Source organism: Prunus avium, chromosome 7 (assembly GCF_965620075.1).
Source record: "Prunus avium chromosome 7, drPruAviu1.hap1.1, whole genome shotgun sequence".
NCBI classification, from domain to species: domain Eukaryota; kingdom Viridiplantae; phylum Streptophyta; class Magnoliopsida; order Rosales; family Rosaceae; genus Prunus; species Prunus avium.
Genome location: NC_142290.1, coordinates 31,800,098 through 31,815,206, shown reverse-complemented (window position 1 = coordinate 31,815,206; position 15,109 = coordinate 31,800,098). Strand labels below are relative to the sequence as shown.

At 36.2% G+C, this 15,109-nt stretch overlaps 3 protein-coding genes across 3 annotated transcripts; 1 reads left to right on the top strand and 2 right to left on the bottom strand.

Moving 5' to 3' along the window:
- The first annotated feature begins 305 nt into the window (after positions 1 to 305).
- LOC110753024 (methyl jasmonate esterase 1-like) lies at positions 306 to 1,977 on the top strand. Its single transcript, XM_021953818.2, has 3 exons — positions 306 to 907; positions 1,059 to 1,187; positions 1,274 to 1,977. Exons 1-3 carry the CDS (start codon positions 425 to 427, stop codon positions 1,544 to 1,546), a joined length of 885 nt encoding a protein of 294 aa, XP_021809510.2. The 5' UTR covers positions 306 to 424; the 3' UTR covers positions 1,547 to 1,977.
- A 919-nt stretch (positions 1,978 to 2,896) lies between these two features.
- LOC110752950 (methylesterase 10-like) lies at positions 2,897 to 4,259 on the bottom strand. The gene is made up of 3 exons (XM_021953721.2): positions 3,734 to 4,259; positions 3,480 to 3,617; positions 2,897 to 3,380 (listed from the first exon to the last, which is right to left on the bottom strand). Exons 1-3 carry the CDS (start codon positions 4,094 to 4,096, stop codon positions 3,096 to 3,098), a joined length of 786 nt encoding a protein of 261 aa, XP_021809413.2. The 5' UTR covers positions 4,097 to 4,259; the 3' UTR covers positions 2,897 to 3,095.
- Positions 4,260 to 5,209: 950 nt separating this feature from the next.
- On the bottom strand, positions 5,210 to 8,726 carry LOC110753042 (meiotically up-regulated protein). The gene is made up of 7 exons (XM_021953839.2): positions 8,521 to 8,726; positions 8,384 to 8,420; positions 7,514 to 7,599; positions 7,004 to 7,099; positions 6,614 to 6,779; positions 6,347 to 6,512; positions 5,210 to 5,618 (listed from the first exon to the last, which is right to left on the bottom strand). The coding sequence occupies exons 1-7, from the start codon at positions 8,551 to 8,553 to the stop codon at positions 5,543 to 5,545; spliced, it is 660 nt and encodes a 219-aa protein (XP_021809531.1). The 5' UTR covers positions 8,554 to 8,726; the 3' UTR covers positions 5,210 to 5,542.
- Between the last annotated feature and the right edge of the window lie 6,383 nt (positions 8,727 to 15,109).

The following is a 15,109-nucleotide window of genomic DNA, read 5'->3' as shown; positions in this document are numbered from 1 at the left end:
AAATAATTTTGTGTATTTTGGAAGCTACTGAGTGTAAATTTTATTATACTAAAGTCACGAATTTTGCAGCCGCCGCCCTCCGTATTTGAAAGGAGTTCAGATAAAGGCAAGAAATTTCGGCTATAAAGAAGAAATAGAGTATTTTCTTACCCTAGTTCTCTGTTTTGCCGGCCGCCTTGCTTATTTTGTCGTCCCAAAAAATAAAAAGGGTGCTGGAATGCCAATTTCTCACGGCACTGGCTAGTGGTACTGTTTGACCAAAATGTAGTTAGAAATTAGGACTTTGCTAGCAACTTGGAAGGAAAGATCTTCTGAACCCTATTGTTGCAGACACAGCTCTCTAGTCGTTTTCAAATGCCAAATTGTATGAGGAAACCAATTAGCGAATAAGAATAATTTATATGCAAACCAAAGGAAGGAGAAGATGTTAATGATAAGGAAAATGGAGCACATCAAAGACAAAGAGAAGAAGTCTTTTCTATTTTTTCTTTTATTGGTTTTTTTCTTGGCTAGGGTTTGTTCTTCATCGCCATCCCCACCCAACCCGAGTGGGAAGAAGCATTTTGTGTTGATTCATGGAGCTGGTCACGGAGCATGGTCTTGGTATAAGGTGGCAACTTTGTTGAAACATTCAGGCCATAATGTCACAGCCCTAGACTTGGGAGCATCTGGGATCAACCCAATTCAGGTGGAACAACTTCATTCGATGTCGCAATATGTTGAACCGTTGACGAAGCTCATGGTGTCTTTGCCACCAAAGGAGAGGGTCATTCTTGTGGCTCACAGCATCACTGGGGCTGTTATATCTATTTTCATGGAGAGGTTCCCTGATAAAATTGTTGATGGGGTATATGCCACGGCTTTCATGTCTGGTCTTAGTTTGAGTTATTCAACTATATTTGCAGAGGTAATGAATTCACAAGCACACACGTACAATAAATATGGTATGAGTAATATTCTTCTCTCTCTCAAGTCGCAGCACCATATCCGTTGTTGTTCAATTCTTTCTGTGACTCCTGGCGAGTAATTAACGAACGATATGCTCCAAAAATGTACAGATTAACAAAAGATTGGACTATATGGACACTCAATATAGATATGACAATGGACCCAAAAATCCTGCAACCTCCTTTCGCTTTGGGCCCAAGGTTATGGCGTCAAACTTTTATCAGCTATCGCCACCAGAGGTGAGTTTTTTATATATATAATTGGGTTGCAATTTTATTTTTTTTATAAAAAAAAACTTTTTGTTTCGTGATTTATTCATGGACAGGATTTAACACTAGGTTACTCGTTGGTAAGATTTTCTCCCGTCTTTGATTTTGATCAAATAAATCTCACCAAGGAGAAATATGGATCGGTTCCTAGAGTATACATTGTGGCCGAGCAAGACCATGCAATAGTGTTGGATGTGCAAAATTTTATGATCAAGACCAATCCGCCAGATGAAGTCAAAGTGATTAATGGTTCTGATCACATGGTCATGCTCTCTAGACCAGTGGAGCTCTTCTCCGTCCTCCAAGACATTGCTGAGAAATATTCTTGAAAATGATTCAGGGCATACTAGCTAGTAGTCTGTCTCTGTGTGAATAGACTATAATGAAGAAATTTCAAGAAAGTAATACAACCTAATTGGTGTAAGTTGGTACAACTCGTGTTAATTTAAAAACGGAAGAAAATTAAAGAAGTTGCTATTGAGATGGAGACCACCATTGAAAAAAAAACATTTGCCATCACCTTTTTCTAGCATCAATTTTCATGCCCGGCAGCTTTATGTCAAATTCATCCACACAGGATTTAATGGAGATGCTCTTAATAATGAGTTGCTCAAATTACATATACTTGACTGAGATTTTTCAAATTCAAGAAATTATTATATGATACTGAAATACTGTTACATGGTGCAACTATAATTTAGAATTGTAATATGAGTAGAGTGTAACACGATATCACCGTGTTAACGTCTAATGCAAAAATTACCCATCAACTTCTTGTGTTGGAGAAAACTGTTGGTGCAGCCAACCAGTTGTATTGTATATGATTATATGCCTATCTTTCGAACCACATAATAAGAAAGATAAACACAAAATTATACACTAACTTCTAATAATGAAGTTTTTCTCCTTTATTTGATACTAGTATGCGTCATATTGATGTCTAAAGCATATCAATATTATTTATTTTTTTGGGTTGTTGTCGAACCGTATATCAGTCGTATGTTTGTGCATGTGGGATATACTCACCAACCAAATGATGGCCAGACAGACACTTGCCGGAATACCTCACTGAGATGCTTCGAATTGACCATATAAGAACTCAGAATGAGACTTGTAACAGCCCAAATGGAATCTTAAAGATTGGCCTATCTTCTTTTTCTCACATAAGATAGGCGTTTCAATATGACTCTTCATACCCACGCACGTCAGCAGCATGCTACTTCAGACAAACCAATGAAAAGAAATGAAAGAGATCGCAGAGGTAGACAAGTTCCATTGAAATTGTTTTTCTTGCAACTTATATGCAGACCTAGCATTAGGGGTGAATGGGCCGGGCTAGAGCCCATAGTCAAAAAAGCCCAAAACTAAACATCCTCTTCTTAAATAAGATGGGAAACAGATAGACAATACAAACTTCAACTCCAATACAACATAGCTAATATATTTTGTCCACCACACAGTTCTTTTCACGATAAGGTTTTCCATCACTTCATCATTCTTCTTCCGGGTGGTGGCTAAAGCATTATCATGCTATTGGAGAGGCCACCCAACAACTTGTGCCCTATCAACTATGAATTTGTAGCTAAGTTAAAAGCAATTACCCTTTGCACCCGAGATCATGTTTTCAAATCCCACCTCCGCTAGTATCACTTGTATCAAAACAACTAAAGCAGATGCAATTCCCATTTTAACTTTTCTTACCGACTTCCATAACCCTTAAATGGAAAATTTTAACATACTTGCCAGCTGGGGGGCGGCACCCACATGATTATAGGTATAGTATAGCTTGGCACTACTCGCCAAAAAACAAAGTTGTAAACTAGTCTCTGGCCACAAAGCCAACAGATTTTGGATTTATTAAAAGGTTTAAAACAAGCATTACGATATTTTCTCAGCCACTTCACATAAGCATCCACAAAGTTGTTCGGGCTTTGAGAGCATGACCATATGACCAGCTTCTCTAATCAGTATCACTTGTGCAGTCGGACCATTCTCAATCATCCACCGTTGAAATTCTTCTTTGACAACTTCATCTCCTTCGCACACTACGAAAACCCTAGTTACTGACCCGAACTTCGGTTCTGTTAGCTGGCACTCTTTGGTCATGAAGTCTTCCAAGAACAACCCGGATGGCCTTACCAACATTTTAGCTAATTCCAGATCCTGCATGCAAAGACACGTAAATTCAATACTAAAATACAACTTTGTTGCTAATTATATAGTCATTTCATCATTATAAATTAATCAGCATAAGAAACTAGCCTCTGGTTTGCACTTCTGGAACAATTTTTCTGCCATGTATTGTGGACCAAAGACAACTGAGGTTAGTGGATTTTCCTGGTTTTGGCCGAACTTAAGCTCACAATCCAATAATGATTCAACTGGGGTCCCTTTGAAGTACTTTGTTTTCCATCACATGAAAAAAAAACAAAGAGATTGAAATGAGCATCTGAAGCAGATACACAATAGATAAAATAAGAAGTTGTAAGAATGTAAGAAGTTATTTTGTTTTTTACTTCTTGTATGAGAACTCCAGGGGGAGAATTGTAATGAGGCATATAGGCTGTGACAAAAACCGCAGCCAAAACCTTCTGAGGGAATCTCTCCATGGCCAGAGATATAGGAAGGCCGCCATAACTATGGCCAACCAATATGACCCTCTCCTCGTGGGAAATAGAAGCCATGAACTCCATCAATGGCTGGACATAGTTCCAAACGGAAGTGATCTCATGTAGCTGCTTGGAGTTGATCCCAGAAGCACCAAGGTCCAAGGCAGTGACACGGTGACCGGCATGCCGGAGGAGAGTGACAAGCTTGTACCAGGACCATGCTCCATGGCAAATTCCATGAACCAAAACAAAGTGTTTCGGATTCTCCATTTACCTCTCTCTCTCTCTCTCTCTCTGTGTCTGTCTTTCTTGATCGATAGATATATAATAGCATTTCCACCCATTTGCTATGGCAAAAGGGAAGGGAAGACAAGGGCAGTTACTGTTCACGTAAATAGTATCTGCCCTTGCAATATTTTGATGCTTTCCACCCGGCAATCTAAGGTCAATTACTATTCAAATGAGATTAATAATATTAAAAATTTACTAGGTATGTGTAAATAAATAAAAATTATTCTAAATTATTTGGTAATTTTCTTTTTTTTTTCGAAATTCGTCGCTAACGTTATAGTCCTCAGGCAACAGCTCGAGCTCATCTTACCTTCGGGCCTGCAGAACTTGGTCGAGGCCACGCCTTAGCTGGAATGTTTTGTACTTGTTGCAGCTGCAGCAAGAGGACAAATGAGACAGAGACATGAAGTATGGGTTGGCTTCCTCTAATTGCATTATCAACTTTTTCTTTACTTAGAGTTCACAGTGTGACAGGTGAAATTCAATTATTAACGGAGACGTGTCCTTTTGTTTTTCTCTGACTTGTCGAAATCACAGCGCAACAACACGAAATTGAAATTCTGCCGTAGAAGAAAAAAGTGGTGCCGCATTTGCTTATTAATTCGAGATAATGAATCCCAATGGCCTTATCCGTTTTCTCCTTTTCCTCTTCCTCTCCAACTTTCTTCTTTAACGTTCCCACTACCATACATCTTTATTTCATCAAACCCCTTCCTTTGCTTTTTAATTACCTCCCTATCAAGCTTTTCATTGTGATTTAACTCCACCCAGCTCCTTCTTTGCTTTTTAATTACCTCACTATCAAGCTTTTAACTCCAACTCTGATTCATATTGGCAGTTTTTATTATGAGTCTGCTGCTTCGATATCCTGATTGGCCTGCTTGGATCTTTCTTTGGTTTTTCCGAATTACAAATTATATGCATTGGCTCTTGTGTATAGGGAGATCTTTTTCTGTTTCTTCTTCTTTTTTTATTTATTTATTTATATATATATATATATATAGTTTTTTTTTAAGCCACTCTCACAGATTTAACCACAAAAAAAAGATCACGTGCCAATATTATGGTTGAGGACAACTTGTGCACCATCAGTGAAGGAGCAAACCCAACCATAAAACATGTGTCATGATCATTCATTGTCCTGATTAAAACGTGTGGCAATTCAGTCAGTATGTACAAGTCGCAATGGACGTGCCGGAAAGGATAAAGATAAACGGAAACAGAATTGGATGGGAAGAATATTTACATAAAGAAAGGGGAATCTACCCACTTTGAATTCACTTCTTTACATACAAACAAACCTTGCTTGAAAAAGGTTACCGACTCGACACATTCATGTGCGTTTCAAGTCACCGGGAACATGAGAATCGACTTACTTTCAGAAGCAGATAAGCAAAGCGGTGCGTACGTAGCTCACAAAACCAATCAGCTAAGCATGGTTGGATGGCCAGTCTGCAGCATCCTTTTGATCATGTCCATTCCAAATGCAGAATCCGAGGAACTGAACAAGGCATTGCAATATTAACTCGGCAGTCTATTCATATGAGATTCAGAGAAATTTTCTAAACAGTCATAACATTGACAACAACAACTACTACTAGTACTACTACTTGTTAAGAAAACAAGAGCAAGATGTTCGTCATATTCGTCACTGTCAGTTTGCAAAGAACAAGGGACTCGTCTATCTGTTAACTAGACACTAGCACTCTAACCTAATGTTACAACAGCGTGCTGCTTTTGGTAGATGGAGCAGGTGTAAACTGCTATGACCAAGTCACATTATGATACGTAAGTCGTAACAAAGTAGACCTACATCAGGCTTGAGGATTCAGAACTTACAGTTTGGTGACTAATCTATTACTCATTACTAAGTAACCAGTCCACAATTTTGTATTAACCTTCTAAACAAAATACTTTGCCAAATTTTGTATTAATCAATTGTCAGTACTCAGTACATACAATAAAGTAACTTAAAATTCTATTTTCACAAACAGAGTATCTTTTTTGGCAGTGAGGCATTTCATAGTAAAATTACTGCATTTCAATTGATAGCATCAGAGAACTACCAACCCCATTCTGCCTTAACAAATGTCTGCAAAGACAATTACATTAATTAAGGTGAAAAAATATTCTTAGTGTCAAACTGTGATTGTTTTTCCTCACTCAAAGAGAAGATGTAAGCTATGTGTGCCATGTTTGAAAAGATATATGAATAAAAGGAGAACCAACCTTGGGATAATAATTTCATGGGGAAAACAGACTACACCCTCATGATTCGGTATAGGGGGAACATGATCTTTCTTCTCATTCACAAATTTTATTATTTGGAACAAAACCTCATTAAGAGATGCTTCAAGCACGGCTCTGCGAGCGATTCTCTCTTCCAATGCACTCTCTGCACTCGTACATCAAACAAATGTAAAGGTGAGGGTCAGCATGGCTTCCTGAAAGTGAAGCATTAGAAACTATAAATTCAGTTCACAATAGTAACTGTACCTCCTGGATCAACTACAACTTTAGAATTATGAGATTTGCCAGAATGTGCTTTGGGGTGTTGGGCCACATTCAAATTAATATACCACTGTTCCCAGTGTAGCCTTTCTTTTTTATGAGTGAACCAAGTTGCCTGTTTGTTTCTTTCTTCAAAGAAAGACAAGCAGATCTGCATCACAAACGATGGCAGTTTATTAGGAGTTCTTTCAGAAAAATACCTTGATACTGATGAAAAGCTTTAATGGAACAATGGGAGGATATAACTGGATACAAGTTTTGGATGAGAAATCAAAGAAGTGATGCAAAAATCATGGTTGAAGAATTCTGTCTCCTAGCATAAATAAATTCTACCTGCAATAGTATAATTAGTTAAAGCAAATGAGAATCACAAACCTGACTTTTCTTGTTCGGGTGTTTCTCTACCCAACTAATGAATTGCTCAATATTCTCATCTATTTTCTTCTCTAGTTCCATATCACCACATTGAACCTATACCAAAAAAAAAATGAAGGTTTATATATAATAATCATACATATCAAAGGCTAAAGATCAGATTGTAGCCTTTAGCTCAATCCCACATTGAGGATTATTTAGAATGTGGAACCATTACAATCATGAAGATTCATCTCAGAAAAGTAACACACAAGGAAAGAAATCTGATGCCAAAATTACTAGGCAAACAAAAAAAACATGAGGAAGGAACTTCATTTCCTGTTGAGGTGTCATTAAGATTGCAACAGAATTTGCAGTTGGAAAATTCATTCAAAGTTGACTTATGTTAACTAACATGCACCTGCGGAAATGTTATACTGAATGGAAAAAAAAAACATTCAGACTTGAACTTTGTTAACTGACATGCATGACGCACCAAAGAACCAATATTTGGAGCATAAAAAAACTTACATATGTAATTTCAAAAAGTTCCAAATCAATGTCTTTGGGCCGAACAAGACCTAAAGCCCGATGAAACACTATCGTGTGAAGTATGCCTGCACTCAAATTTAAACTGCTGTAAGCTCACATGAAAACAAATAAAATCACAGTGCAGTGAGTGCAGGATTATGTATTCTACATAATTAAAGGCAAACCGGAGATAAATAACACATTTGTTTACAAACCAGCACAAGAGTTCGGAGACCAGACCCAAAAAAATGCCATTTGTTCTGTTGATCATACTACGTATCAGGAAATGACCAACGAAATTTTTTCACATTTGCAAGCCCAATTCTTTGAAGTATTTTTTTCACTTCTCAATCCCGACGTTTGATTATAGTTTGGGGCGGAAGTTAGTAAAGTATGTAAAAAAAAACAAAATTCAGTGTCCTTTAGTGCCATTATAAACACAGATTCTTGCAGTATAGAATTCATTGTTCAAAATCACCGTTGCATTGCATCATAAAATGCTGACATTTGGCTAACGGCCACTGCAAATCGAAAACAAATTGAAGGAACTCCAACACTTCCGTCTTAAACAAAGCTTATTCTGCATAAAGACGCTTCCTCGTCCCACGAAACAGATATACCTAAACACGTATCTTAGTTGAATTGCTCAAACAAGTTCTACACAGTACAATTTCTAATCTGCAGAGTTTTCCATTGGCAAAACTGATTTGCATAATCATACTAATTATACATAGGCATAAGCGTACATACACACATATACAAATATACAGATAAAGCAGAAAAGCACGTAAATTGAGCAATTTGAAATCAAATGTATAAAAAAAGAAACTGAGAAAGAAAAGAAAAGGACAAGTTCAATTGGAAACTTACAGCGCAGAACTTCCCGTATCTCAAAGTGCTCAACTTCCTGAAGCACCAGCAAAATTTCAATTTTCAAATATAAATTAATTTCTCAAATTTCACAAATATACTAAGAGAGAGAGAATGAAAGACAGAGAGAAGCGTACCAATTCTTTGAGCTGGCAAACTTCACAGTTCATGGTGCGTTTGGCGATGAAAGTGAATTGGAGTTCAGAGTGATTACGAAACCCTAGCTTTCTGCGAGAAATTACAGTGGGCGTTTCGTGGCGTTGAGGAGAGCGATTGGGACTTTTGATCGGAGTGTGTGTTTGTTTAACTTCAAGTGATCGAAGTCTTCAACTGGAAGTCTAATCCTAATTGGTTTTTAACTTGGCGATGATGAAAGAAAGAAGGTTCTAATTTAAATTTGGGCCTCTTTGGGCCTTTTTCGAAAACATAATGGGCTTCGGCCCATGAGACTGTCCTCATGATAAAGAGGTTTAGCCCAATGTTCTTTCTTATAGATTCCATGTGAACCCACAAATTTATTCATTTATGCACTCCAAACTGTTTTCAATTCTTTTTCTTACCCCATTTTACCCGTTAAGAAAACTTGTAAAACAAAAGTAAATAAATACAAAATTTGACCATTTTTAGAAAATATTCGATCAGAGAAAAGACCAGTGGTAAAACACGTGATTGTTATAGCCTATTACAAGAGTTCGACTCTTGTCTTCCTCCTTTTTCTAGACATTGGATCTTTTGACTTAAAGATCTCACACAATGGGCTGAATACCACATGAGTAAAAGTATTATTTGATGTTGATATTTGGATTCATATTGCCTAAACCTTACTACACTAAATATTTTTTTCAATTCTTTTTCTTACCCCATTTTACACATTAAGAAAAGTTGTAAAACAAAAGTAAATAAATACAAAATTTTGACCATTTTTAGAAAATATTCTATCAAAGAAATGACCAATGATAAAACATGTGATTGTTACAGCCTATTACAAGAGTTCGACTCTCGTCTTCCTCCTTTTTCTAGACATTGGATCTTTTGACTTAGAGACCTCACACAATGGGCTGAATACCACATGCTTAAAAATGTTATTTGATGTTGATATTTGGATTCATATTGGCTTAACCTTACTACACTAAACATTTTTTTCAATTCTTTTTCTTAACCCATTTTACTCATTAAGAAAACTTGTGAAACAAAAGTAAATAAATACAAAATTTTACCATTTTTAGAAAATATTCGATCAGAGAAAAGACCAGTGATAAAACATGTGATTGTTATAGCCTATTACAGGAGTTCGACTCTCGTCTTCCTTCTTTTTCTAGACGTTTGGATCTTTTAACTTAAAGAATACCACATGACTAAAAGTGTTATTTGATATTGATATTTGGATTCATATTGCCTTAACCTGACTACACTAATTTTATTTTTTTTCAATGCATGGCTAATGTGGGATTCAAAGGTACGTACAAACCTAGAAAGAAAAATTCTCAGTAGACTAAGAAAAGTCGTGTGAGATAAAATCATATACAAGTGAAACACATGTTGAGAGACTAATATTTATTTATTAAAATATACAAAACCGGTTGGTTCTTATCTTTGTCGTTGACAGGAGAGAATTTTAAAAAGTAATGTCAGCATCATGTTAGAAAACAATTATAATAAAAAGACAGAAGTAGAGGAAGAAAACCAACCATACATTTGTATGTGTCCTTCAAATTCATGATTGTAATTAGTTGAAAGTGATATATAAATCATCAATCTCGAATTGTTAATCGAATATTGCTTGCCTCCTTCCCGATAAGGGGATAAGTTGATACTCATCCTTCTAGCAAACACAGTATATCCCATTGTTGTTAGCTACTTATATGGTAAGGAGGGAAGTAGTTTTTTTGGTTAATCCGTAAAGTCTTCCGAAGGTGGAATATACGATGGAATAAGGAAATTAATTAATTTAGTCTAGTGGAAAAGAGAGATGTAGCAATATTGCAGACAACTACTTCCACCTTATAATTAATCAGACAAATAGACTTTGGAATCTTTAAAAATAATTGTATGAAGAAGCTAGGGCGGCTTGCCTAGCTAGATTTTGACAGGTCTTGACCTGATCTACAGTGGCTGGCTGGCTGCCGACTTGTTTATTTACCCACACAAAAACGTACGGGGCAGTTGAAGATAATGCAATCTACGGTAACTATATGGTGTTGGGCAGTTGGGGGTATTCTCAAACGACGTACGATCTTGTCCTGATTAGATAATACATTTATTTATTTATGCAGTAATTAATAAATATATTTATTTATATGTATATATAATCTCAGTGGTGGTGTCTGCCGGCGTGATTTGGACCTACCTAAAACCTATTACTTTTAGTCTTGCATTAGGTGAGACTATAAATTAGTATTGATTGAGAATGATAGTGATTATACTTTATGCTTTTCGCAACGAAAATATATACTAGTGTAATTAATTTAATGACAGGAGTGTCGCCCTAGAAGGATAAAAATGTTCATAATATGGATTTCTAAATGCAATTATCCGTACCGAAGAACGTTAATAGCAAAAAATTGAAAATTAAAAGTATTTGTTTCTTTATATGTTATTAGTCATTTTCTTCACGAACAAATCACGGTCGTTATCTGTAGTAATTTTAATAAGTTATTTTTATATATATGTGTAATTGTGTTATATATCCAACAACTTGAGGCTCAAGTTTCAAGGTGGTTGGTGCTAGCTAGCTTTTATCAGTATATCATACAACGTTATCTGAGTAGCAACAAGTTGCATATATGCTACGATGGCTTTATTTTCTCTCAGTGGTTTTGGAATATTATTTGAGAGCTTCGAGATGTATATCTTCTCGCTAGGGGTGGGAGCTGTTGGGGTGTATTGATCAATTATAAGTTAATCACGCAATCACTGTGTTTAGGGTTTTGTATTTATTTGTGGTGTGATTGGAAATCAGTCCAATTCATGGGATTCAGCCAATCTGGAGTTCCATAAAATATGAACTGTGGGGTCCATCTGTCAATTTCAGTAGAGAATAATGATCAAGCCCTACCTCCAAATGGTCCATACCACGCCATTTGCAACTTAACATTTGGCACTAATCATTTTCAAACTAAGAAATCTGCGTCCTAATAATTCAAGACTCTCGTTGAAACTTACATATCATGGTTGAACCTTGTCGGTATTATGCACTTGTTATCTATTTTCGTTGTTCAACTCTTTATCAACTCAAAAGTAATTTCTATTGAACTTGACAACATGAAAAACCGAATATATATAGGCGTTTAAAAAAAAATTGTTTCATTATTTCCCGATCATTGAAAGCAATCTTCATTGGCACAAGGATCTCCTCACAACAACATTATCTGTATATTTTATTTATATTATAATATGTATAATCATCATGTCACGTGATGTTACGAATTATAATTTAAGACGGGAATAAAATAGATGAGAGAAGAGATTACTTACTAGAGTTTGCCTGCCTACCTATCTGCTCCGATCACAAGCTCCTATACATAGAAAACCAATCCGAGTCTTGGTAAGAGAAATAATAAGGATTTAGGACCCTGGTCGAGGACCTGGCGGTATGCAATAAAGTATACATCTATCTATAGGGCTGTATCTCACTGTCAGTGATAAATTCTCTCCGTTTGTCTACCTCTAAGCTAATTATAAGTTCCTCTGCTAACTAGCTATATCCAATAAGCACCAGCCCACATGCATGCAAAAGCTTTGCCAAGCGACATGATCTATGCTACTTCTGCACCAAGGATTTTGTCCATTCTAGCTTTTGTCAGGTTTGAAACCCTAGCTACCTACTTTGCTAGCCTCCCTCGGGTTTTGCTGAGCAATACATATATGACCTATATATTTCATTTCATTTTGGTTGCATTTCAATGGTGGTGGAGCCCATAGGGGAATGTTAGGATTAAGAACCATCCATTTTTCTCCTTTCAATGAATTTTGTGTCAACCTTTTCTCACTAGGAGTAGGCCTAAGCTAGAATTCTATGATATGCGTATCCTTGCGAATTGCAAAATGTTGTTTGGATTCAGCAGCTTGGAAAGAGAGAGATATGTATGAGGATCCCAAGAGAGTTTGCAAAGGGACAACCCTAATGACAAGCTAAGTGACGTTGTGTTAGATTGTGAATAATCCAAAGAGACAAATATTTCTGTGTGTTGTACGAATTTGGGCCATCAATGGCCCTAGGGTTTACATAGGAAGAGGTTGAATTATAAGGTTTAGTGCAATCCAGTTGCAATCCATCGGGCCCCTCTATATGACCAAAGAATATTTGAAGTTTCTATTTGTAAGAATATTGTATAAGTTGTTAAAATATGTCACACGTTTCATACGATAGTCAAAATGATTAATAATTCATATTTATGTTCATACGATATTCAATATGATTAATAGTTCAGATTTATAGTCAGACTCATATCATCCCGTAAGTTGATAATAAATGGGGATTTCACCAAATAAATTACGTGATTAAGAATCCAAGTAATTCATTGCCAAACATCGATATCAATCATTAACTTGGACTTATTTGTGTTGGATTTTACCCTTCTATACCTATATCCTTTATATTATGGTTTTATGAACGCAAAAGAAATGACAGGAGAGAGAGAGAGAGAGAGAGAGAGAGAATTATTGACCACTTTAATGAAAGGAAAAGAGGAGGAAAGGTGAGGAGCCCTAGAAAAGCTGTATTGCCGCATAAGGAGAGGACACAGTAGTCCAATTTAGAATGTGGAATTTTATCACAGCCCATATTCCCATCTCCCCATATGCATATTCTCATGTCGTATCCACTCCCTACACCACACTAACAAATTCTCATAATTCTCCGGACACTAATCCAACATAATTAGGTTGTATATACGATTCTTGAAATATATGAAAGCATGTGATTTCATCTTTGATGAAGAAATTTAAATTCATAACATTACATTGTATCGTATATCTATTATCGATAATTATAATTATTTAGTACAAGTCAAATAGTGATATTAATAATCAATACTCGTATTTGGCCTATCAAATGATATAACATAAAAGTGAATTATCATAACTTAAAATTAGAAATCTTAATTTTGTATTCATCTTAAAATATCAAATCCATCACTTGCATATACACTTATCATAAGATACATACATCTTTGATGATTTAACCATGCTTGTTTGTTTGTTTTTTTTTTTTTTGGACAAAATGCTTGTTTGTTGGTTGTGCAAATTTTACATGGATATGGTCCATATAATTTATTATGATAATCATATTAATAATTAAACATGGGTTTAGATTTAAGAAAATGAGAGAGAGAGAGAGAGAGAGAGAGAGATGAAGCAATAGAGTGCCCGAGGATCGAGGACGGACTGCCCCCCCACCCAAGCCACAGCCAGCATTGACGGCGACCTTGATTACCCGCCCCTTCTGCCCGCGCTGCCCACCCATGTGTATCACAAATCCTATAATCTCCTGTCGTTTTCTGCTGCCCGCACGCTGCCCGACCTTCACAGATAAAAGCATGTCGGCCCGGTCTCGTCTCAAGCCTCGCGCTCCGGACGGCACGCGCGGTCAGGTACGTACGTACACACAGTACTATAACATCACCATCCATTCACCAATAATTTCCATGATTTGTTTTCTTTTTTCTTTTTTACTTCCCAAAAAAATTTAAAAACTCAAAATAAAAAATAGAAAGAAAAAGTAGGCAAGTAGAAGGAGCTGTCTATTTTCATGTTGATCAACCCACTACTGGCAAAACCCAGCATGATTCATGGGACCCTTGTTTTCTTTTTTTGCTTTCCTTTTTCATTCACATTTCCTTTTTATATGTATACATGTATTCATGAATTAAGAACCAAAATAAGCTCCTTTTGATTCAACCCAGCAAGCAAACCCTAGATCATTTGGGTTTTTAGTGAGTGCCTTGGTCAAAGTTGAAAGCTGAGCAGGTTCTGGCTCTGATGTGCATTTTACTTTACTTTACTATGCACACCCTTCCCTTTACTAACTCCATCTTCAATTTATTTGGCACTACAGTCATTAATACGGACTTATGGGTTTCCAAGTATTTGTACATCTTTTTTTTCTGTGAGAATGTGAAGTGAAATGTGTTTAATATTTGGCAGTTAGAAAATCTTGTGTTTATAAGGAGTTGGATTATTTCTCCTATTGCCAATTGATTTTAGGGTGAACCTCAAATTTCATTTGCGCTACAATCTTGGATTAGTTGTGCTATTTTGGTAATTAAGTTGTTGACGAAGAACTTTATGTCATACAAATGAAATTAAAGCTACAAGAAGAACCTAGTATGGAGTTGTATTAGTTTAATCTGTGGTGGTGGGAATGGCCCTACCCTCTAACTAATCCATTTCAATTGCTTTATGGAGTCAATTGCAATTGATTTACTGTAGAATTTTAATTGAATAATTAATTAAGAGTGGGAATTTCCAAGATATCCGTAATTACACATTAGCCTCTCTAATATATTATATCTTAACGTAAGCGATAAGATTTAGTCTTCATAATCAACAATCTCCAAGTCAAGATGGTGATTGACAAATGGTTCCGATAATTTGAGACATGTAGACCCCCACCCAACCCCATTTTAATTCACATCTTATATTCCTTCCAGATTTTCAAGCAATCTGCAAACATGGATCAAAAAGTAATTTGCATTCAAACCACAACTTCTTAGAAGGGTAGCTCTC